This window comes from Trematomus bernacchii, unplaced genomic scaffold (assembly GCF_902827165.1).
Source record: "Trematomus bernacchii unplaced genomic scaffold, fTreBer1.1, whole genome shotgun sequence".
Classification (NCBI taxonomy): Eukaryota; Metazoa; Chordata; class Actinopteri; order Perciformes; family Nototheniidae; genus Trematomus; species Trematomus bernacchii.
In genome coordinates, this window is record NW_022987705.1 from 4,639,440 (window position 1) to 4,663,256 (window position 23,817).

Consider the following 23,817-nt stretch of genomic DNA (forward strand, 5'->3'; position numbering starts at 1 on the left):
ATGTTCCTCGGGACCGAAAGTTCTTCATTTAATGACAGAATACTGTATAATGTGAAATGGTGATTGATGTAAAAACTTCAGAGACAGAAATGTAAAAAAAATGCACAGTTTAATGATAAAAGATTATTAAAACAAACAAGCAAAAAATAGTAGATTAGTCATAAAAAAGCTTTGTCTCCATAAAGACATTTAGTTCTCTGCTTCAAAATAAGACGAAGGCTTCAATTGTTCGTTTAGTGCCGTGAATCTTCTGCTGGTGGCTCCGCTGGTTTCCACGGAAAAGGGTTGTCCCAAAGTATCCTGAGGTCAGTTTCTGCATTTTTCCCTGATTTCTTCTTTCGGTCCGCAGATTGATCATGTTTCAGATTGCTTTGAATCTGAAGTATGACATATTAGGAAATAAACCTGAGGAAAGATTTGAAACAGTTTATTAGCTTAGCTCAAAGACTGGAAACAGGAGATAAGGGTCTGGCTTTTTTCCAGTTATACGAATCTACACACTAGCATATCTAAAGAGCTCAAATTAATCATATTACAATTGATGAGCACATACTAATGAAAAAACAAACAAATTATAGCTTTCACATTTCTGCTTTTCTATTTAATACTATCCTACAACAAACAAGATATAATATGTTAGTAGGTTTAAGTAACGTGCTGGTAGATTTATTCCATTTGGACAGAGCCAGGCTGCTTCCAGTCTTCAAGCTAAGTATAACGCCTCCTGACTATTTTGTTTTGTTTGTTTAAAAAATATAATATGTTTAAGTAAAATGCTATCAGTACTCACCCTCTGGCTCATGGGCTTCGTCGACACCAACCCTGAGCTTCTTTGTAAACAAGCCTGGTCAAAAACTAAAGACAAACAAACAAACAAACAATGGGTCAGTCCGGGTGTTGCTACTGGACTGGATAAGCAGTAATGACAAATAGATCTTAAAGAGCTCAGGGAATGAAGGAGTGTTTCTGACCAGGCAGGCGAGGAGGTCTGCAGAGATGAGCATGTAGAAGACGTTGTTCCAGCCGGTGGGGGAGATCAGACCTGCTAACAGAGGACCCACCGCAGCGCCTGGAGAACACACACACACACTACTTTTAATAATCTTTTATCATTAAACTGTGCATTTTTTTACATTTCTGTCTCTGAAGTATTTACATCAATCACCATTTCACATTAAGAAGTTTCATACTTTTAGACTTTTTAGAAGCATTACCTAGAAAGCATTATAAAGTGCTAATCTAATATTCAATACAAAGGGAAGAGAGGAAAATGTAACACCTGAAATAAAATATAATATCTTAATATGGAATAATACAAGAGGTTTTGTTTTTGGTTCAGTCTGGTTGTTCGTCAGCAGGAATAATAAACTACAGGCTTGAGCAGATCTGAAGCCTCGACCTCCGTACGTACCTACTGAACCAGTCCCGTCAATAATGGCCGTTACTGTTGACAACGCTCTGGAGTTTCCTCTCAGACTCTCATGTGTTCCCTAGTTACACAAAGACACAAAATAGAAAAGCATTATAATCACAATATACCAAAACGCATAAAATGGAAATACTTCAAAATGAAAACCTGAAGAAGTGCCTGATTAAAAGTGCTTCGTTACATTCCACCACTGTAAAGACTTTAAGTAGCGAGTATGGTTTGAATGTCTAATCTATATAAGGCAGAGACTAGGGGATTCCCACTATCAGATTTAAATTTAAAGATTTGATATACAGTATTTGTCATTTGTAAATATTTTTAAAATAGTCTTAAAAGAGTTTGTTAAAATAGCTTTAAACGTTTTTTGAAATAGTCTGTTTTTATTGTATTTTTGTTGCTACGTATTCTTCTTTATATACATATACCAAAGCAAATTCCTCGTATGTGTAAACCTACTTGGTAAAGCAACAGATTGTGATTCTGCATCAGGTCTTACCAGGTCAGCAGACACAGCCGTAGTGATGAGAGCGTACGGCCCGTTCACCAGGCCTCCACACAGCAGCAGCATACCTTCACATGGAGAAAAAACACTGTTTCTAAAACCACTTCCTTTCAATAAAAAAAAATCAATGTGTTTTTCGACATTGTAGATAAATAAATTCAGTTTCAAAGTCAACTCATTTTGTGCTTTTAAAACAAAAATAACCGTGCTTTCAGTTCAGAGGAAAGCATAAATCTTAGAAAGTATTTTTGCTAAAATCTCATAAATTTTCTTGGTTAATTATTGCGGGAAAAAATAAAACCTTACAGAGAGACAACACTATAATTATTTATAGTGCTCTTACCGACTGTAGCACCAATGCTCCTTTGCCCGATGTAATTATAGAGGAAAAGCTGAAACATGAAGAAAAAAAACATCAGCATGAATATTGCAAATAACACACAATAACACAGATAAAGAGACTTCTTATTTCAGCATCTTTGCAATCGTTAAAACATTTGGAATCAGCGGCTAGTGATGTTTTTGTCTTTCTTTCCTTAAATAATAGCTATTCTGACAGAGGTAAAAAGTGACTCCATCATTATGAAACCACACTGGTGCTCTAATTGTCTGTTTTTCTTTTAGCCGTCTGCAGTCCACTCACATTGACGAGGTTTAAACTGTGATTTGTCAGCTTTTGTGGCAGGGGATTACTAACTTTGATCAGTCCACAGAGCCACTGGTTAAAAAAAGTGAACTTTCAAATGTGTCATCAAACTGTGCAGTTGTAAAATAATGAGATTTCTTAGATGATACTCACCATTGGTGCTGCAGCGATCAACATGAAGCAGCAGGTCGTCGCTCTCCCTCCCGTGTAGTCCGACACCAGGCCGGCCGTGATGCCTCCTGTGCACACACACCACACCAACACACACCACACACACACACACACACACACACACACACACACACACACACACACACACACACACACACACACACACACACACACACACACACACACACACACACACACACACACACACCACCACACACACACACACACACACACCACACCACACACACCACACACACCACACCACACACACACACACACACACCACACACCATTTTAAAATAACAAAGCATTTTAAACTTGAAGCAGATAGATAGACCTTAGGTTCATTAGAGATTTCCTCTTGTAATGATAACAGCAACAATATGATCAGAGCTCCTGCTTTGATCTATTCATGTTTTTAGAGATATTGATTAGCAGACTGGATGTTTTCCTTGCAATGACAAGCTGAAGATTGTGGAAGCAAACAAATAATTTAAATCTTCTTAATTTTTCCCCTCTATTTCTTCCCTCATAAACACGTTGGATAAAGTCACATGATCAACCAGTTGAGACTCAAAGCTTACCAACGATTCCTCCAACATCGAACAACGTTGACATGTCGCCGGCCTCTTTTGCGTCAAAATGTGCTGAAGATGAAAAAAAAATCTCACATTAAAAATGATTAAATGACTTGAAATGATGTAGGTTAAACCATATGACATGAATGATAGTATCTTAAATTAGAAAAACATAAAAATAAAGACTGTGTACTAATACATACCAACATTTGAGATGTAGAGAGGCAGCCAGTACAGGAAGGTGTAGCTGACCAGCTTAGCGAACAGCAGGCAGAGAGAGAACTCCACCACTCCCTGTGGGAGAAAAAAAGGAATATAATATTGTCTTATCGCCCCCTTTAGTAAATGAAAGGTGTCATAAGTTCTTCTCACTTATAGCAAGCGCAAACCATTATTTAGAATCAATCCTGAAAATGTCATTATTCTAGCTGTAATGTTCACTAACAAGGAAGGGGAAACTAGTCAGTCTAGTATATCAAAATAATTAAAGAAGCTGAATTAAACTTGAAGCACTTAATAAACTTGAATATTGTGAATCTTGTTTCAATCAGTGATAAAAAAAACTACTAAGTGTTTATTTTTTATGTGATTATTCCATCTTTTAAGTTGTTCTCATTGTCTTAGTTCTGCTTAAAAAAAGTGTCCAAATGCCTCAGTGTTATTCCTCACATCGCCACTAGATGATACCAAAGCAAAGGATTTAAAAATTGTACACACAACTCTTGTATTTCTTTGATACAAGTTCTGGGTATAAAATATATTTCCATTATATCTGTTTTAACTGCAATACTTTGTCAGTAATTCAGAGTATTTGAATATCAGAAGTTTCACAGTGATTAGGCGCTTTCACACCGGAGTACTTTTCCCCGTACTTTTCCCTTTTAGTTCCGATAGTTCCTGGGATTTTGCGTTCACACCAAAAAGAGAACTTAGTTCATGAGAACTTTTACCCCCTTTTTATTCCCTGCTAGAGAGGTGATACTTTCCTGGGGAGAAAAAAGTTCCAATTTCTGATTGGCTGGGCGAATTGCAAACCACGCCCCGTAAAACTCTGAAAAGTTTTGTGAAGCCGCCATTGTATTTGCTGGCATTACCATTATTAGCATTAGCATTATTAGCATTAGCATTAGCTTCGCGCACCAACGGAGAGAGACTAACTAATGGCAACACAAAAAAAAACGTGGGAGCGGTGGTGTGATGAGGAGGTGTCGGCGTTCTGGCGATTTACGGAGCTTACACACGGCGGCGTGTGTTGAAGCTTCAACGCTTCTGCCCATTCACTTTGAATGGGGTGACGTCACGCTTCGCCGAACTGCATTGTGGGAGCAAAGCGTAGCTCGCTTCAAAAGCGAGCTTGCGTTGCTCGCTTCAAAAGTAGAGCAATGTTCTACTTTTGAAGCTTCGACGGAAGCGTCAGCCAATCAAATCATATGCCAGTACAAGCTCTAGCCAATCAAAACGCGTGCTTGTGTGTCCAGGACGGGAGATTCATGTGATTGATTGTTGGTCGAGCGTCAGACACGCCCGCCGGCAAGCTTCAACGCACGCCGCCGTGTGTAAGCTCCGTTACTCGGAAGGCTTCAGTAGAAGCCAGTCCCCAACTCCGGGGACTTCCGGCCGGGGACTTCGGATGGCAGTATACGCCGTGAAGTTGTTTGCCTGCCAGTAAACCCAAAGCAGAAGAAGAAGAAGAAGAAGAAGTGACGTCAGCGGCTTCATTTGCGTAATCTTCCCTCAGGGAACTTATTCCGGTGTGAACGGAACGCGATCTGCTCTTAGTTCTATGGGGGTACTAAGTGCTGGGAACTAAGTACGGCAAAGTACTTGGTGTGAAAGTGGCTAATGATAACAGCCGCCCTCACTCACAGGTATGCTGAGAGCTTCACAGAAGCTAATGGCCTCGGTGGGCGCCACTGTGACCTCTGAAGGCTCCACTGTGACCTCTGAAGGCTCCACGTTGATGGCACCATTGGCGGTTCTGTCGATATGAGACGTGTTCTGCAGGAGAGGCTCCGTCTCACTGCTCTTCTGTTCCCTCTGACAACACAAACACACATGCATGAGATCGAGCATTGTCAGAACTACATGGAAGATCAGTGTTTGTGTTGTAGCTCACATGGCGATGAGGAGTAGTGCAGTTTACGTCTTCAGGTTCTGATTAACAGAGAGAGGAAAAGATTCAATTAGAAGCAGCATTCAGGTTTTATAAGATATATGAAAAACAGGATACACCGTGTCTAATCTTCCAGCTCCCAGTCTTTGTGCTGAGCCACAGTAAACATGACTCACACTTTACTGAAGCAGGAAATGAATAGTCCATATGTTATGGTAAGAGAGGGATAAACCAAAGTGAGTTAAAATATAGTTATCTTTGGTGGTTTAATAATCTATAGTCTAAAGAAAGTTTAACATAATCAAACTGTTTTCAGCTGAAAAGCAGACACACACACACACACACACACACACACACACACACACACACACACACACACACACACACACACACACACACACACACACACACACACACACACACACACACACACACACACACACACACACACACACACACACACAGTCCCGATGGGAAGCGTATGGGGAGGCTAGCACACATCATTCTGCATTTCATAGTGACAGTTTTAAAGATATGAAAATACAGAAATGCAATTAGAACAATGTATGTGGCAAATGCACTGCAAGGCCACGCTGGAAGCTCCATGCAGCGTTTCAACATCACAGAGTGCAGAATGAACACAAGTGTGGTGAAATGAGAGTATCATTTGATAAAGTGATAAAACACAACACTGTATGTACAAACAAAATAACACCACTTTTAAGGTTATTTATGAAAAATAGCAAACATGTACTTCTTTGCTGTTTTCTGTAATGATATTTGTACATACATGTATTATCTTTTTGCCGCTGCTTTTAATTTAACTGCTTTTAATTTAACTGCTCATATTCACACTGCAGTTTGCTTTTTATTCATGTATTGTATGTACTGTTGTGTTTATCTTATTATCTTTGCCTTTTAAATGCCTGTTGTAAAATGCAATTATATAATGTGTTTTTACTGTATTTATTCTTAAATGTCTTTTATTTTATTTTGTAAAGCACTTTGAATTGTCGCGTACTGAAAGGTGCTATATAAATAAACTTGCCTTGCCTTGCCATTAGGTTATGTTTAATATTGATTAATCACATAAAAAAACACACTAATCCAAATTAAGTAAGTGCTGCTGAGCCAGGCAGAGCTAAAGTGAGTTCCCTTTAAATGTGGTGATGGTGCTGTAGCGCTGTTAAACATTAACTTTTAAAGTTACAGCTGCCAAAAACAGTTTGTTTTACAAACATGAGGTCAAGTGCAATCCTGACTGGGCAGGTTCGTCTGACATTACCACCGGCGGAGCTCAGTAAAACTCCACCACATAAATAACCTTTTTGACTTTTATCATGCAGGTGTGTGTCTAATGCCTCTGTGGAGCTTGGTGTGTGTGTGTGTGTGTGTGTGTGTGTGTGTGTGTGTGTGTGTGTGTGTGTGTGTGTGTGTGTGTGTGTGTGTGTGTGTGTGTGTGTGTGTGTGTGTGTGTGTGTGTGTGTGTGTGTGTGTGTGTGTGTGTGTGTGTGTGTGTGTGTGTGTGTGTGGGGTTAACCAATGAAAAATAAACTTACTCTCAACCAGGAAGAAGAAGCACAGGACCCCAGTGGAGGCGATGATGAGTCCCGGGACGATGAAGGACAATCCCCAGGCCGAGGACACGAAGGCTCCTGCGATGAGCGAGCCCAGGATGTTTCCCACCGAGGTGTGGGAGTTCCACACGCCCATGATGAAGCCACGTCTGAGGAGCAAATCACAAAGACAGAGGCCATGAGTTCTCGTGGCCTTATAAAATCTCTTTAACAAATGTTTTATTTTAGTGCAATATGTTGGGGGATGCAAATATTAAGCAGTTCCTTTAATCCTTTAAGTCATTTGCCATGATTACTGTGGGGGAAACTTCTGAAGCAATTGGAGTCAGGACTCGGAGAGACACGAGGAGAGCTGGAGCTTTGATGGCAAACACTGACGGTTTATTTGGAGCTTCGCCCGGGAAAAATCACAAGACATGTCACGGGCCACGAGTTGACCACACGGTTGAGATGCCACAATCAATTCTGAAGACCCCTCCTGTAGCTCCAGGTTTGAACTAGTTCAGAGTGTAATAATCAACATTCTTCAATAGATATACTAAACAGCTGAGGACACTGAATCACATTTGTTGTCGCTTATGGCTCGAGGTCATCTACACCCCGAGAAGGATGTGTTCCAGGTGTCCCACAACGATAACTATCTCTGACCGAGAGTTGCCCGCTCACAAACTGGTAACATCAACAATATGCTAGGGCAGCCCCTCCTTATGGGAGATAGCGGCTGCTCAAGCAACCTTGAGCAGCTGCGTCAGAGGGCGAAGGAGGACATGCAGGGCAAATTACTCCCCAACATTTAATACATTGATTCAGTAGAAGTACTTTAGGAAACATTATTTTTCTTTCCTAGTGTCAGATTCAGATCCATATAAATCTTGTTCTGCATGTCGAGAAGGAGCTACAACTTGCATTTCATTGTGCAACGCTGTGTTGTAAAATGACAACAGAAAATAACCTTAAAAAATATAAATAAACCAGATTTTTCAGGTCATTACAGTGCAGGTTAAATGATATACGGCTTAATCGGATTCCTCCACGTACACATAATCAGTTTCCACATAAACTTCAGTTTAAATCTTCTTTAATCAGCTGTTTCGGTTGTTCTGATTGACGTTTTTTTTTTTCAACTGAAAGGGTTTTATTACAATTTGAAAAAAGAAGAAGGATATTGTGCACTTGACACTGAAACAGGAACCTGATCCTATTTTAATATGCACATGCTTTGATGGTTAGCTTATAGTTGTTTGAACCCATATCTGTTGATCTCTTTTATTTTTTAATGAACTGTTGCTCAGCGCTAACTTTGTCTCTTTCTGCCCTTCACATTGTATTCTGACTGCGCCCAACCAACCTTTTGTGGCAAGGGGTTTCTAACTTTTGAACAGTGGTGTGAATTTGAGGGGCTGGTTATATTTATGATATGGATGTGATGCTTGTGGTCTGAGATAACTCAAACCCAGGTCTCACTGGGCTGTCAAAAACGTGACTAATGTGCATGTGTGAGTTAGCCAGCTACAAATACATCCCAGCATAGTCAGCAGGACTTTGTCGCCGGGTAGTACTCACTTCCCCTTTCCAAACCAGTTGCCGACGCATGCCACGACTGCAGGCCAGCCGGTGGTCTGCATGATGCCGTTGAAGACCTGCAGAGAAGCAACCAGAATTCACTGACTGCATCAAAGCCTCCTAACACGGGTACAAGCCTACATGATTTAAATAAAAAAGCATCAAAGATGAGAATGAGAGAAGTCAAGCGAGCGGCGAGTCTTAACATTCCCACGCCAAACCTATATAAGCCCACACACACTCCTGCAGTCACATGAGTCGCTGAGAGTCATGTGAAGTTTGAGGAAAGCTTGACTAAGCAACAATGAGATCCCTCACAATGTAAAAAGGAGAGATGCTAGATAAGGTCAGAACTCACAGAGCTCACACTGATCACACCTGTGGTGGGGGAATCTCTCTTGTTACATTTTTTACATTACATGTTACTTGTTAGACGCTTTTATCCAAAGCGACTTACATACTCAATACTGTGGGCAATCCCCACAGGAGCAATTTGGGGTGAAGTGTCTTGCTCAGGGACACAACGACATGCTGACTGCAGTGGGGTTTGAACCTGTGCACCCCCTGATCCGAACACCAACGCACTATCCCACTGCGCCACACGCCTCCTTTGTGTCAAATAGGAATATTTCTAACTATATTTCCCCAGAGGTTGTTTAATTTACTTGAGGAATTTGACTCCAGGGGTCATGTGAGGGTGTGGAGGTCAGCTGACAGAGAACAGCATTGAATACATAAGCAAGAGAAGGTGAGTTATGTATTGAACAGCACATGCAGTGTTGGATCAGTCTAATACAGTCTTACCAGCATTTCCAAAGTTAAGGCTGGTAAAAAGGAAATAGTGAGTGTAAATAAATATCATGAGGTTTACGACTGTTGACAAAACAAACAAGCTTTTTGCAGATATCACTTTGGGTGATTCTGATGGCCATTTTTATGACATTTTCAAGACACAAAACTGGCTCTCCACTTGTTCCCGAGGTCAAAATACTCTAACAGGACTCAAATCTGCCTGTCCAGGCTGCCGGTGTGGTCAAAGGGGCTTTTGAAGAAAAGACTGAAGTGAAACAACTCTTCTGATTATGCCTTAGTTTGCCCTGAGTAAGCATCCACACAGAGACTTATTAAGGAAGGAAGGAGTTAAGGGAGACCAGTGAAACCTAGACTGTGAGTGGAAGTGAATCATCAAATAACTTGTGAGTTTGTTGTTTTCTGAAACGACAAAGTGCTGTGGCCGACGCCCTGGCATAATAAAGGCAGTGTTTGCAGAGTCACATCTATCATAGGGGTCTTCAGTCGCTTTGACTTCTATCCTCTGTATTCCAACTACTGCACCACAATTAAATCTAGCAAGCTAATTCTCTGTGGGATTTGCCTTTTTATGTATCATCACACACACACTTTTGTTGTTGCCAATATAGCTGTTTGTAAATCCCTAAAGCTAATATAAAGTGTAAAAGCCATTCATTCAAACGTAAAACAAATTCAGTACGTTTCACAGCAATCTGGAGATGCCGTGTGCATGTGGACATTCTGTTGGGGGAGTGTTTTGTTTTGTTCTCAGGGAGTGAAAGAAAACACATACATTTGTGATGTTGTGTCTTTACCTGGATGACCGCATAGTAATAAATCGAGTGGATTTTCAAGTAGAAGCCGAGGCCAAACAGACATGTGAAAATTCCACTCATCATCATCCCAAAACTCAGGTAATACCGCAGAGGCAGGCGCTCTCCAAATATCCCACTGTGAACACAATAAATGAGTCTGTAGAGCACACAAACCCACACTCAGACACAAAGGCAGAATAATGTGTGCAAGTCCCAACAAACACAAACCTGAAAAACATGCCGATGGCATAGGCCACCAGGAAGCAGTTATCCAGGATCCCAAACAGGGTCTGGTAGTTGTCCTGGTCTAGAGGGGAGAGACAGATGAACCCATTAGCTTCCTCCATACCACCATTTAGAGTCCTGCATGTTTCACCAGCACCACGACAATCACTTTCGTTGTGTGCGATTAAATTAGAGATTAAAGGCATTCTTATATTGTATATATCATTTCTGTCAATAATGCAAACAAGAGGTCAGGTTTACGCGGAAGAAGGTTATTTGCCACTATACAAAAAGTCATACTGAGTGCATACATTATAAACGATATCATGTTTATGGAGCTACAAAATGAAACGAGAAGAAATCGAAATACTTGGCTGTGTTATATTAACAGGAAATACATTTAAGGAAAGGCAAGGTTATTTATATAGCACCTTTCAACACAAGGTGCTTTACAAAAATGAAAGACATTAAGAAAATGGAATTTAAAAACAGTCATTAAAAAGCAAAGATAATAAAATAAACATTAAAAGACGAAATACATGAATAAAAGTTACAGTGCAGTTTAAGATGTGAATAGTTCAATTAAAAGCAGCGGCAAAAAGAAAAGTCTTCAGCCTGGATTTAAAAGTAGTAAGAGTTGCAGCGGACCTGCAGGTTTCTGGGAGTTTGTTCCAGATATTTGGAGCATAATAACTGAACGCTGCTTCTCCATGTTTAGTTCTGACTCTGGGGTTAGAAGGCAGACCAGAAGACCTGAGAGATCTGGATGGTTCATAATTTAGCAGTAGGTCAGAAATGTATTTAGGGCCTAAACCATTCAGTGCTTTATAAACCAGCAGCAGTATTTTGAAATCAATTCTTTGACACACAGGAAGCCAGTGTAAAGACTTCAGAACTGGAGTGATGTGATCCACTTTCTTAGTGTTAGTGAGGACTCAAGGATTTAACATAACAGAACAACATATTGTTTGGATTTCTGAAGTTATTATTTGGAAAAGTGACACGCCCATACACAGTTTCATTTTGTCCCAGCAGCTAGGAGAAGCCTCTGTTTCATTGTTGCATTGCAATGTGAATGAACAACAACAAGCATTGACATGTATTTTTATTTTCTGTTTATGAAGTCATTACATAGACTGAAAACCTGCTTAGTAAGTAACATTTAGGACAGTTAATAGCAGTGTGGTATAAGTGGCCTTGCTGAGCTGATTATGGCATCCTATCCAGTGCACCAGAGACTTTCTGCACTAAATGATTGTTGATATACTAAAAAAGAGTCTGCAATGCCTACTAATAAGTGAAGTGAGCTAACTAGAGTGGAAATCAAATAAAAGACTTACCAAAGGGCGCCCAGTCACACCACGTCTCATTATTGGTTATGTTAAGGTCTGCCGGCCGAATGACTGTGGAACAATTTCTGTGCAGCTCACCCTGAGAATCAGACAGAAAAACATAACAGGAAGAAGGTTAAGTGACACAGTTATTATTGCCCTCTCAGATACAGTACAATACAACATGAGATATGATAAGATCTGAGTCCAATGTGTGTCATTCGAGAGCCTATTTCTAGCAGCATTTGACCCCTGACCCACACGTGTCACGTCCCTGCTAAGACAGTAGATAACAAAGAATTGAGTTGTCCCAGTCACCTTAACAATGCTGATAGGTTTCCGGGAAAGATGGTAGGCCGTGTAGAAGAGGAAGGTGAGGAAAAGAATAAAACCGCGATAACTGCAAGAGAGATAAAAGAGGATGTTGAGGACAATTCTTTCTGATAACACATCAAAAGGTCTAAAGTAATGTTGTGTATAACTGCAAGTTATTACATTGTTACAACAGAATATATTTCATCTGACTTTAATTGTAATATTTTGAAAAACTACCAGAGCTCTTGCTGTTATCAAAGTGGTTTTATATAAAGAAATGACTGTATGAACTATGAACATAAAAATAAGAGATATTTATGCATGTAATGCTTTATTTAGCGGAAACACAGTACAGCATGTCATGTATCAACTGTGTTCATTCTGGGGGGTTTCAGAGGAGGGGTAAAGAGGCAAAGACTGGAGAAAATAAGGAATACAGGAAGATGAATGCTTCCTTTATGTTTCTCCTTCTTTCATACCACTTTAATCATCTGACAACCCCTCAAGGTAATCGTGTGACCCTTTGGAGGGGCTCACCCATTTATTAAATTGTAACAGAATGCATTCGTATTACCATCCTAATATTAGTTGAATGTTTTATGTAAGGACTTTTAATTGCATGAAGGATCTGAGCAGTAACCCTGCCTGTGCCTGACACAAAGTCAGCCAAAACTGAACTTTATTGCAGGATGTATTGCAGGGCTGTTATGTTATGTAATGTTTTGCCGTACAGAAATATAACGGCAATAAAGTGTCTTAAGTGTCTGCCGTCCGGCAGTGGCTCAGTCAGTAGGGGCTTGGACTGGGAGCTGTAGGGCACTGTACAATAGCTGCCCACTGCTCCTAGTGCTAGACTCCAGATACTAGGATGGGTTAAAAGCAGAGAACACATTTCACTGTGTGTGCTGTCTGCTCTGCATGTGTGACCATTAAAGAGGGTTTCATCCCTCCCAATTCTATTATCTCATTTGTTTGCTTAAGATTGTACAGGTATCCAACAGACAGCAGTGTGTCAATGGCACATCCAAGTGTAATGACTCATTTACACAATGTTGACCTTCTCCATTGTTATTTTATTCTTCTCATATACAAGAAACATAGCATAACAATGTGACACATTTTTTATTAAGATGAACAAGTCACTCACTACATCAAGTGCAACAAACAGACAGCTAGTAAATGTGGGATTTGTTGTCCTGTCCTACAATATACATGTATCTATTATTTTCCAGAGGTGGGAGAAGTACTGAGATCTTGTACTTGAGTTAAAGTAGAAGTACCAGAGTGTAGGAATACTCTGTTACAGTAAAAGTCCTGCATTCTAAATGTTACTCAAGCAAAAGTAGTCATTCTGCAGATTGGTCCATTTCAGAATAATATATATGATATGTTTTATAATGATTGATCATTAAAGTGTTATCAAAAGCTCAAAATTGTATTTAAATACAGTATTTGAGTGAATGTACTTCCCACTTTTTCTTTTCATGCTGGGAGTGAGCTTTATTACTAAACTGCTGGGCAATCAGTGTCTTGATTGTTGTGAAATCATCAAACTAAATAAATGAATAATGTCCTGAATGTGAAAGGATAACTGAAACTGAAGTGTTATTACAATAAAGCGCCACTTTGATTATTCAAATTCTTGGAATTCTTGATTTTGTCGACTGTATCGATTCGTTAAAGGTCGATGAGAGAGAAAGCTTTAAAATGTCACTTTTGTGTATGTAGTTAGTTTGGCATGGCTGTTGTTTTTCACATCAGAACCCAAACGCTCCTGCTACCACGACGAAAACAAGCGGTGGTGGAGAGTGTGGAACAAGTAGCAGGATGTTGTGGTGTACTTCATCATAAAGTAAACACTGGGTTAACTGTCCCCCCCATCACAAATTCTCAGAATGTATGTTTATCGACCAGGTTAAGCCAATCATTCACAGCAAAGCGATAACACACAGACGGCCAACGGCTGTAATTAGGATGCCATTAAATATGATTGCGGAGAACAAAAGGAATGGAAACTTACCAACCATCTCGAGAAAAGGACGTGAGTAATCGTATCCCGGGAGCCAGGGGTGACTTCATTTTTCGATGAAAACTTGAGTAAAACTTTAAAAAGCGTCAGATTTCAGGCATGTCCTCGGAGTCCTAATATCGCAGTTGAAGGCACTGAAGTTACCGGCTGGTTATTAACGGTTTGTAACGATTGAAACCGTAGAAGAGTTCGCTAGCTTTTAACGTAAAACAATAACTTGTTTTATGCTAGCTAATGTCAGCCAGATGTCTAACACAACAAGAAGCCGTGTGTTAGCTGAAGCAATAACAAAGTAACCGTGTAGCTTCACGGTCCGTGATACAATCCGTAAACATCCAGCATTCCTCCATACTGTCCCGCCGGCTGAGAGTTTATATTATGCCCCAGATCCGGAGGGCCAGCCTTCATCTGTGCAGCCGTACGAGTTCAGACAAGGAGGCGGCGAAGGTTGTGAGTAAGATTTAAAAAAGATTAATATTTTTAGCCTAAGTGTGTTATTCCATAAGGTTTTCCAGACGGTGGCTCCTGGCTTCCATGTGACTCCATTCCGCTCTGACGTCACGACAAACAGGAAGCAGCGAGTGTAGAAACAGCTGATACCCCCCTTGTAAAAAATACAAAATAATAATAATAATAATAATAATAATAATAATAATAATAATAATAATAATGAAAATACATTTGCTAAAGAAGACATTTAATATTGTTCTTTATTTTTTTCTGTGCTTCAGTTAAAGTAATACAATATACATTAAAATAAATACTCTTTAAAAACACTTGTTATACACAATATAATAATACAAATAATAAAGTAATTCAAAAAGCACCATTTTAGAATACTTTAGCAATTTAGAACAAAATCTAATTACCTGAAGTAATCCAGAATTTAGTTTTTCATTAAAATGTTTAAACAGCTGACATGAGCCAAAGTAGATTCTTCAAAAATCCCACACAACAAACAGCAAATCTACCAGTTTAGACATGTACTGACTGACCTTCCTGATAACATACTTATCACAGCTTTGTAGCGAGAAAGCTTACATGCATATTTCTTAATTAGTAATAAATAAACTAAAAGTACATTAATGTGAAGTTGTATAAAACGTTACACATCTTTACCTCTACACTGAGAATGTACATCTGTCTTTGGTGTAATTACAATCTGATGCTTATATCAACAACAGCAACATTCTCATAAACAATTGTAATTGTTACCTCTCCAATCCGTAGATGAGTTAGCATGAAATCTGCATCAAAAATACAACACTTATTTTGTTAAAGCAGGAACCCCGGTGAGTGAGTCTGCATTTATGAATCTACAGTATCTGTTGTCATAAGTAATGCAGGTCTATAGTAAAAAAAAAAGTCTGGGGATCAATCATCACTTTAAATCCATCAATGTCTTTAAAATATGTTGCGCAAATCCATCTCTCATTGTTGAGATATTTGGTGTCGTTGACAGAACTTGTTGAAAAGTTTGGGACTCCTGGAGCTGGATTCATCTCATGGAAAAACATGAATCCCTGGAAAATAATATCAAGGCAATCTACCTGATATTTATTAAGATGCATCAGTCTGGTGGCTAAAAAAAGTCCTGGCTCTAACTAACTCTCTTGGCACTGAACGCACAAAAAAATGTCATCAATCTTCCAGTCTGAATCTCAGTTGAGTTCGCTTGCGTTGTATCTCCCGAAATGTTAGACTGTTCCTTCAAATAGACAGCAAGGATCCCTTCTCAGTTTATCAGTTCACCTTGACTGCAACTCCAAACTCAACATTGTTGAATGTAACGCCTTGGCATATGCTGTGGAAGAGACAAATGACTGTCAGTGTTTTAAATGTCTTCATATATAGTTTCACTAAAGCTCAGCAGTGGTGTGTGAGGCAGGTGTGCAGTGTGTGTGCAGTGTGTGTGCAGTGTGTGTGCAGTGTGTGTGCAGTGTGTGTGCAGTGTGTGAAGGGAGTACCTTTGGGATTGTTGTAGAAGATGCAGTTGTTAGCACAGGTGTCGGGGTGGGAGTCCCAGAAAGACGATGCGCAGCAGCAGAGAGGAGGAGGCTCCAGCTTCTCCTGAGACACTCGCTCCTTCATCCGAGCTCTCAGAGCCTCGATGAACCTGCAGAGTCACAACAACTGTTTATCAGATTCACGAAGCCACTTTGTGAACCTCAACAGTGTGAAACGGAAGTGATGAGAGTCAGACTTCCTCTAGAGCCACAAAAGACTTTATACAACAACTTTTCACATATGCAGTAAAACCTGTCGACCTATAAGCAGACTTTAATGTGTAAAATCAGTGAAGATCGGTAAATAACTGTCTTACCTTGCAGATACTTTCCCTTGCTCTTCCCTTTTCCTCCTCTGCAGCTCCTCAGCTCTCTCGTCCTCTTCCTCCTCCAGATTCAGTCTCTCCAGGACCAGCAGCTCTCTCTCCTGCAGCTTCTGTCGGGCTTCAGCGAGCTGCCGGACTCTCTCCAACTTTCTCTCCTCCTCCACACGAACCTGTTCTTTCTCTGCTTTAATACTTCAGTGAAGACAGGGACATTGATGAGTCTAATGCTATAGAATCACATGTTGAGATTAGAGCATTCAGACACATTTGTGCTAAATAAGGGAATACTGCCGTGTTTTTAATGTCATGTATGTTATTGTCCTACTGCCGTGTTATTAATGTCATGTATGTTATTGTCCTATTGCCGTGTTATTAATGTCATGTAAGTTATTGTCCTACTGCCGTGTTTGTAATGTCATGTATGTTATTGTCCTACTGGCGTGTTGTTAATGTCATGTATGTTATTGTCATACTGCCGTGTTATTAATGTCATGTATGTTATTGTCCTACTGCCGTGTTTTTAATGTCATGTATGTTATTGTCCTACTGCCGTGTTGTTAATGTTATGTATGTTATTGTCCTACTGCCGTGTTTGTAATGTCATGTATGTTATTGGCCTACTGGCGTGTTGTTAATGTCATGTATGTTATTGTCCTACTGCCGTGTTGTTAATGTCATGTATGTTATTGTCCTACTGCCGTGTTTTTAATGTCATGTATGTTATTGTCCTATTGCCATGTTTATAATGTCATGTATGTTATTGTCCTACTGCCGTGTTGTTAATGTCATGTATGTTATTGTCCTACTGGCGTGTTGTTAATGTCATGTATGTTATTGTCCTACTGGCGTGTTATTAATGTCATGTATGTTATTGTCCTACTGGCGTGTTATTAATGTCATGTATGTTATTGTCCTATTGCCGTGTTTTTAATGTCATGTATGTTATTGTCCTACTGGCGTGTTTTTAATGTCATGTATGTTATTGTCCTACTGCCGTGTTGTTAATGTCATGTATGTTATTGTCCTACTGCCGTGTTGTTAATGTCATGTATGTTATTGTCCTACTGCCGTGTTTTTAATGTCATGTATGTTATTGTCCTATTGCCGTGTTTTTAATGTCATGTATGTTATTGTCCTATTGCCGTGTTTATAATGTCATGTATGTTATTGTCCTACTGCCGTGTTGTTAATGTCATGTATGTTATTGTCCTACTGGCGTGTTGTTAATGTCATGTATGTTATTGCACACTGGGACAGGGTTGCACTCTGAAATCTCGTTTTTTGTACAATGACAATAAAAGGCTTTAACTTTTTAACTTCTCAAATTATTGCACATAATAAATCCATTTTTAACTATTCAAGCAGCAGAGTAATAATCAATATTGAGACTAAAAGATTTATCGGTTATTCTAGAAAAAAAATCACATTAATCAATAATGAAAATAATTGTTATTTGCAGCCCTAACAATCAATTACTTAAACTCTAAGCTGATATTTAAAAAAATAAAAACATTTCAGGCTTTCGTTCAAAGCTACAGATTGTTTGGTACTCGGAAGACAGATTATTTAAAGAATCCCTTTAACCACACAAATAACAGGAAGTGATGCAGGAGAAATGAGTGCAGTCTCGTCACCTGGCTGTCCTCTTCAGGTGTTTCCTGTTCTGTTTATTCTCCTTCACTTGCTCTCTCTCAATGTTCATGTACTGACGGCGGTGCATCAGGAACTGAGACTGACGCTGCAGAGGGAGAGAGACATGCTATCTGAACAATGTGGTCTGACAGGACAGAGTTTAAACACCTTAAGTCGAAGCTCATTGCGTTCTCTACCTGTTTCTTCAGTTCTTCCTGGTCAGGTAGAGGCCAGAGGGCCTGAGAGACTCTGAGGTCTGACTTGGAACCAGGATCAGGCTGTGATAGGTCCGAATCCCACATCCTAGGTCTGCTCACCTGAGACATAAACACAGAACAGAGAGATAAAGAGACAGATAACAACATATTTATTGTACACCTTCTAGTTAACCACTTAACTTTTGTTGTCAATAAAAATGTAACAAGATAAGTCTGTTTCTTACCTGTAGAGGAAGGAGACTCCTTTGCCATAACTGAGACACAGCTAATCTCAATAACTCAAGTTATATCTGGTCTATTTGAATGAAATTAAAATGTATTAAATTAAAGAAAAATAATTATTTGGCTTATAAGAAAACCTTGGATGTGTGGATCTTCAAAGAGCCCGATTACGATGGCCAGACAGGCAAACAATTACATTAAATCATTGGAAATCGACGATCGGGCTCGATATATGGGTTAAATATAGCAGTAGGCGATCGTTGTCCATAGATGAGAGTAACATCTACGTCACTTTACGGCCCCGCCCACTTTTGGGGGAAACCAACGCTGTCATTTGAACGGCGATCGAGCCTGAAGCCACAGAGCTCTTCTTTTACTGTCCTTTCTTCTTAGAGGAAGTACAGAAACACTGAACTCTGGATTTGTTTTAATGTTTGAGGTGCAATAAACGACACAGCAGCTTTTTGGCATGATACAACTATTATTTCCCGCCTCGCCGGCGAAAATTACAGCCTTGCCTACTGATTTTAATTTAACCATATATCGAGCCCGATCGTCGATTTCCAATGATTTAATGTAATTGTTTGCCTGACTGGCCATCGTAATCGGGCTCTTTGAAGATCAGAAAATCCACGGTTTTCTTAAATTTCTGATCGGATTGGCAAACATATCAGAATTTGTATTGACCGCCATTCAAATGACAGCGTTGTTTTCCCCCAAAAGTGGGCGGGGCCATAATTTTCGCCCGGATCTATTAAATGCTGTGTTTGGTTTAAACGGAGGCCTTCACTAACTCTTAGCCTGTCATATTTCCCATCTGGTATAACATCATAAACATGGTGATACAATTCAAAGCTTATTGATTTATAAGCTTGATTGTAGCTTACAATTGTGCATTTTCTTGTTGTCAAGCAGCATACTGTGTGTCTTTTTTATACAAATTCAGTGTGTATTAACAGTTTATAAAAAAGAATATGGAAATGCTGCACCGTGCATATTTATTAACCTTTTGCTGAACGAGGGGACATTCATGTTGACTGTTGAAGAGAAGATCATCCCCCTCTTCCTCCTCTTCTTCTTCTTCTCCTCCCTGAACATCCTCCCCTTGCTGCTCTGCTCTCAGCATATCAGATTTCTGTTTGGTGGAAAATGTGCTTAATATCACCCTGGATGTGGAAGAATACCAATACACAACATAGGGAACATTGTGTGAACAAAAGAGGAACAAGTGTGAGACACACACACTCACATGTCTGGTTGAAGAGATGTTCCATGCGCCGCCGGGAAGGTCTGACGTCATTTCCCCATGCGGGATCATCCGACAGGAAGCCAGTCTGAGTCTCACCTGCCTCATGCCTCCTCTCGGCTGGAAAATCATGGAAATAAATCATCCTATAAATTAATCACTGTCACCTTATTGTATTAGTCACACAAGGACACCAAGCAATTCTGACTGCCACAAACAACACACATTGCACAACACACTGAAGGAAATAGGGCTGAGTTTACATTATAAAGTGAGGATAAAAGTCTGTTTGGGACCCTCGGCAGACTTCGATCCTCCACATTTAACATACCTGAGAAACACAGGATTTCTTAGTACAATGCCAATATTGATATGGAAAGCCGCAAATATCTGATAGATATAAATCCGCCAATATTATTTTCACCTTCCTGACGTAAAATAATCAAACAATTAATGACACTATTAAAAATGTGTGAGAATGACCAATACATTGAATCAGTGTGCATGGTCTAATTTTCTTAAGAATCAAGTGATACATCCGAAAGCACCTGCATCCAAGATGGTTGAAAAAACTGTGCAATTAATCAGCAGTGCTCTCTGGTGGACAAACTATAGAAAGGAGAAACCATTTCTGAATTACATAGAATATATACAATATCTATCTAACCTGCCATTTTTTGCAGTACTGCCGTAAAGAAGATCAATCATAACGCTGTTTTGGTGACATTTCACAATCTAAAAAACAATTTTATTGACTTTAATGCAGGGGTGTCAAACTCAAGGCCCGGGGGCCAAATCCGGCTCGCGACTTCATGTTATGCGGCCCCACAAGAGCTTGCAAAGAATATAATATGTTTATTATACGGTTACATGCTACTTTATAGAAGTACGTTGCCCATAAACTACATGTCCCACAATGCATCTCAAATTAGCCTTTTTTTCTCAGAATTAGATTTGTTTTCAAAATGTTACTTTAAAAAATAAATAAATGTCACTTCCTTTTATTTTATTTTTCCAGAATTTGGCTTTTCTTTTTAAATCGAGTGCCCTTCGAGTGCAACCATAATGCTGATGTGGCCCGTGATGAAATTGAGTTTGACACCACAGCTTTAATGCGAAGGGGCATATATTGTGACATTGTTAAATACGGGGGAAATCATTTTAACAGTTAAAATCAGTGAAAGAAATACAAGTATTAAATGACCTTGCTAAACTTAAATGACTTATATGTAATAGCCTCTCACCTCCGGAGGGCTCCTCTCTGTCAGCCTGTGTTGTGCAGCGCCTCCCGCTGACATCAGCCTCTCCCCAGCAACATGCTGAGTCCAGACATGTTGCTGCTTCTGCGGGATTCTCCTCTGAGGTTTCACCTGGACATGGAACACATTTACAATGAGGAGGTCGATCAGGTAGGAAGAACAACAGTTTGGGAAAAACAGAAGGTTCCGCCAGGCTTCATGCATATCATATTAGGGCTGCACGATATTGGAAAAAACTGACATTGCGATATTTTTCTTCCCCTGCGATATATATTGCGATATGAAAAAATACAGGAATTGAAGAAAAGACAGTTTTTTTTCTCCGCAAACCATCCTTTCTTGAACTTTAATGCTATACAATTGGTATTTTTTTAACAATATTTAACCGGATGAAGGATTTTAGTCACGGACTTCTGGATCTTAAGTTATCAGAGCAACAAGCTGAGCTAGCTCGGTTATCCTGCTGTGATCTGATCAAGAATGGTTGTGATTGGTGGTTTGCTGTGCATGCAGAGCCTGCATGTCACTCACTCAAGTACCCCTGACATGAGCCGCGCGAGTTTTCCTTTTGTAGCAAGCAGCAAAAGAATTGTAACATGACGTGTTTGAGTACATTTGCCTACTTAAAATTGCACGTCCTGCAATGTCAATATCGCGCATGCGCATAACGCGATTATCATCACGACACGATATATCGTGCAGCCCTATATCATATAGTACAGAAATAATTTTAAAAAGCAAATTAATGATGGGCATTGTCAATATTTTCTGAGACTTATACACAAAAAAATTGAAAAAATATATTCAGTGATGAAAATACTCAAATATGTGAAAATAAAGTCATCAATCACCCATTTTAAATCACCCCAGGTGGATTATTCTGGAGTAAATACTGCTACATCAATACTTAACTATAAGTCATGATAATGATATGTGTACCATGGGATCTGTCTGAGGCTGCTGTCTCTTCTTGCTGACTTGAGCTTGCTGGGCCACACGATGGCGTACTTCATCTTGAAATCGTCGAAGGCTCTCCTCAGTCTCCCTCCTCTTCTCTGCCTGGATCTCTTCAGTGAGCAAAGCAAGAGCCTGAAACAAGACATGGGAAAACAGGTTGGAGCACCTTAGGTTAAGTCAGGACTCTAAATTTATATGAATGTGAGAATGTATCAAGCATTTTCTAAATTCATTTAATTAATAGTGCTTTGGGTTTGGTAATTTTGAAGGTAATTAAAAAATATTTCACAGTTCTGAGACCAAATAAATTGATTGATGAATGAATAGAGAATATAAATCAAGAAGAAAAGCCCACGTCAAAACTCCAATAAATTGAAAACATAAAATACCTTTAAGATTTACAACATTTGCAAGTACTCTACTTAAGTATACTTTGACTTACATACTACCTAATTATAACTAGTGCATTATTGTGCAAGCATAACTAATATTGCAGCTGGTAAAGGTTGAGCTAATTTAGTGTAAACATATGTACTGCTGAGTAGTTTAATCTATAAATCACAATTTACTCCTTGATTTATTTGTATTAATCTGAATCTGCAAAATAACTAATACTGTCAATAAAATGTAGTGGAGTAAAAAGTACAATGTGAGGTTCAAGATGCATGAAAGTACAGTACCTCAGTAAATGTACTTATATACTCTTCCCTTCTCAGTGTTGCTACTTTTACTCAGGTTACTTCACGTTTATTTCAACAACAATCATGACTTTTTTAACCAACTAGTCTGGTCATCACCATTAACGGTCTCATTCGACAACCTAGCAACAATACAAGCTAGCTTAGCAACGGTATCTTTCGACAGCCTAGCAACAGTACAAGCTAGCTTAGCTCTTTAACATTAAATGCCAAACTCACAGATGGGTGCTCCATAAAGTCGTGCTCGCTCTCCACCCAGGCTCCCACCGCCACCACAGCATGGTTCCTCTCGGCCAGCACCTTGTTGGCTCCTCCGGGGGCTGGGGGCTCTTTGCTCGGCCGGACAGCAGCTCTGCACCTGCCGCTTGTCGACGGTTTAAACCTGCTCATTGGAGACGTTAGCCTGATGCTAGCTCACTGCCAACTATCTTCTCTGTACACAGTTCACTGGGTTATTCATTGACGTTAAGTAATGGTGGTTTCAATGTTATACTTTGCACACTAGTCGTTAACTTTCTTCAAAACTAAAAAAAGAAGTAGAAATCCCTGTTTCGTTTGTAAAAGCTAAGTAAACAGCAACTGGTTTGTTTGAGTTTCGCTCACTTTTACTATCCGACGTTGAACAAACAGCTCAACGTCGCATTACTGCCCCACCTGGACAGGAGGAGATGTTGTGTTAACGCTACTAAACCTATACTGTTTTTCATTAGTAACTTAGTAAGTCAAACTGTATCTATCTATTTCTATTTATTTTTAAAGTTTGGATAATTTTTAAATATATACATTAGAAAGTAATACAGGCATAGAGTTGTATTACAAATTCTTAAAACAACTGGAAAACTAGTCTCAGATATGTTCACCAGTAACAAACTCATTTACTGTGGTCCCATTATTTCACTTTTATAATAGATAAAACTGTTTAAAATGTATGTATGTATTTTTAAAGTAGTGTACACAGCAGGTGTGTAGCAGGACGTTTTGTAAACTAAAACTGAAATAATAAATCTGTGAAATTAAAAAAACAACAATATATTTTAAGAAAACTGAAATAATGAGACCTGAGGCTCACATTTTTGCAGTAGGGCCTGGCTCATTTCGTGGCATCTGCAGGCAGTGGCAGGTACTTCCGGTGGCAGATACACTCAAGATATATTATAAGTAAATATT

The 23,817-nt window shown here is 39.4% G+C and overlaps 2 protein-coding genes across 3 annotated transcripts; both read right to left on the reverse strand.

The window, feature by feature from the left end:
* Positions 1 to 90: 90 nt before the first annotated feature.
* On the reverse strand, positions 91 to 14,661 carry slc37a2 (solute carrier family 37 member 2). The gene is made up of 18 exons (XM_034140550.1): positions 14,078 to 14,661; positions 12,061 to 12,142; positions 11,752 to 11,842; positions 10,415 to 10,493; positions 10,187 to 10,322; positions 8,580 to 8,656; positions 6,999 to 7,165; positions 5,443 to 5,480; positions 5,193 to 5,363; positions 3,530 to 3,620; positions 3,333 to 3,395; positions 2,731 to 2,816; positions 2,275 to 2,323; positions 1,926 to 1,999; positions 1,412 to 1,490; positions 972 to 1,069; positions 791 to 855; positions 91 to 405 (listed from the first exon to the last, which is right to left on the reverse strand). The coding sequence occupies exons 1-17, from the start codon at positions 14,134 to 14,136 to the stop codon at positions 799 to 801; spliced, it is 1,497 nt and encodes a 498-aa protein (XP_033996441.1). The 5' UTR covers positions 14,137 to 14,661; the 3' UTR covers positions 91 to 405; positions 791 to 798.
* Positions 14,662 to 14,816: 155 nt separating this feature from the next.
* Positions 14,817 to 23,251, reverse strand: ccdc15 (coiled-coil domain containing 15). Of its 2 annotated transcripts, XM_034140553.1 has the most exons (10): positions 22,870 to 23,251; positions 21,935 to 22,084; positions 20,981 to 21,106; positions 19,740 to 19,856; positions 19,497 to 19,625; positions 18,248 to 18,367; positions 18,053 to 18,156; positions 16,410 to 16,610; positions 16,054 to 16,202; positions 14,817 to 15,890 (listed from the first exon to the last, which is right to left on the reverse strand). In XM_034140553.1, exons 1-10 carry the CDS (start codon positions 23,038 to 23,040, stop codon positions 15,835 to 15,837), a joined length of 1,323 nt encoding a protein of 440 aa, XP_033996444.1. In that variant the 5' UTR covers positions 23,041 to 23,251; the 3' UTR covers positions 14,817 to 15,834. The 2 variants fall into 2 exon arrangements, with proteins under 2 accessions (XP_033996444.1, XP_033996443.1); XM_034140552.1 differs by lacking the exon at positions 14,817 to 15,890 and having other exon boundaries at positions 15,900 to 16,202.
* Between the last annotated feature and the right edge of the window lie 566 nt (positions 23,252 to 23,817).

What these genes read in the sequence shown, in the direction of transcription:
- slc37a2 (XM_034140550.1), bottom strand. Translation starts at nt 14,136, where the DNA reads ATGAAGTCACCCCTGGCTCCCGGGATACGATTACTCACGTCCTTTTCT. An exon ending in GCACTACTCCTCATCGCCAT is followed by an intron (nt 5,364 to 5,442) that starts GTGAGCTACAAC and finishes TTGTGTTGTCAG; the next exon opens with AGGGAACAGAAGAGCAGTGA. An exon ending in CGGCTGTGTCTGCTGACCTG is followed by an intron (nt 1,491 to 1,925) that starts GTAAGACCTGAT and finishes TTGTGTAACTAG; the next exon opens with GGAACACATGAGAGTCTGAG.
- ccdc15 (XM_034140552.1), bottom strand. Translation starts at nt 23,040, where the DNA reads ATGAGCAGGTTTAAACCGTCGACAAGCGGCAGGTGCAGAGCTGCTGTC. An exon ending in AGGAAGAACTGAAGAAACAG is followed by an intron (nt 18,157 to 18,247) that starts GTAGAGAACGCA and finishes CTCCCTCTGCAG; the next exon opens with CGTCAGTCTCAGTTCCTGAT. An exon ending in CAAGGGAAAGTATCTGCAAG is followed by an intron (nt 16,203 to 16,409) that starts GTAAGACAGTTA and finishes GTGACTCTGCAG; the next exon opens with GTTCATCGAGGCTCTGAGAG.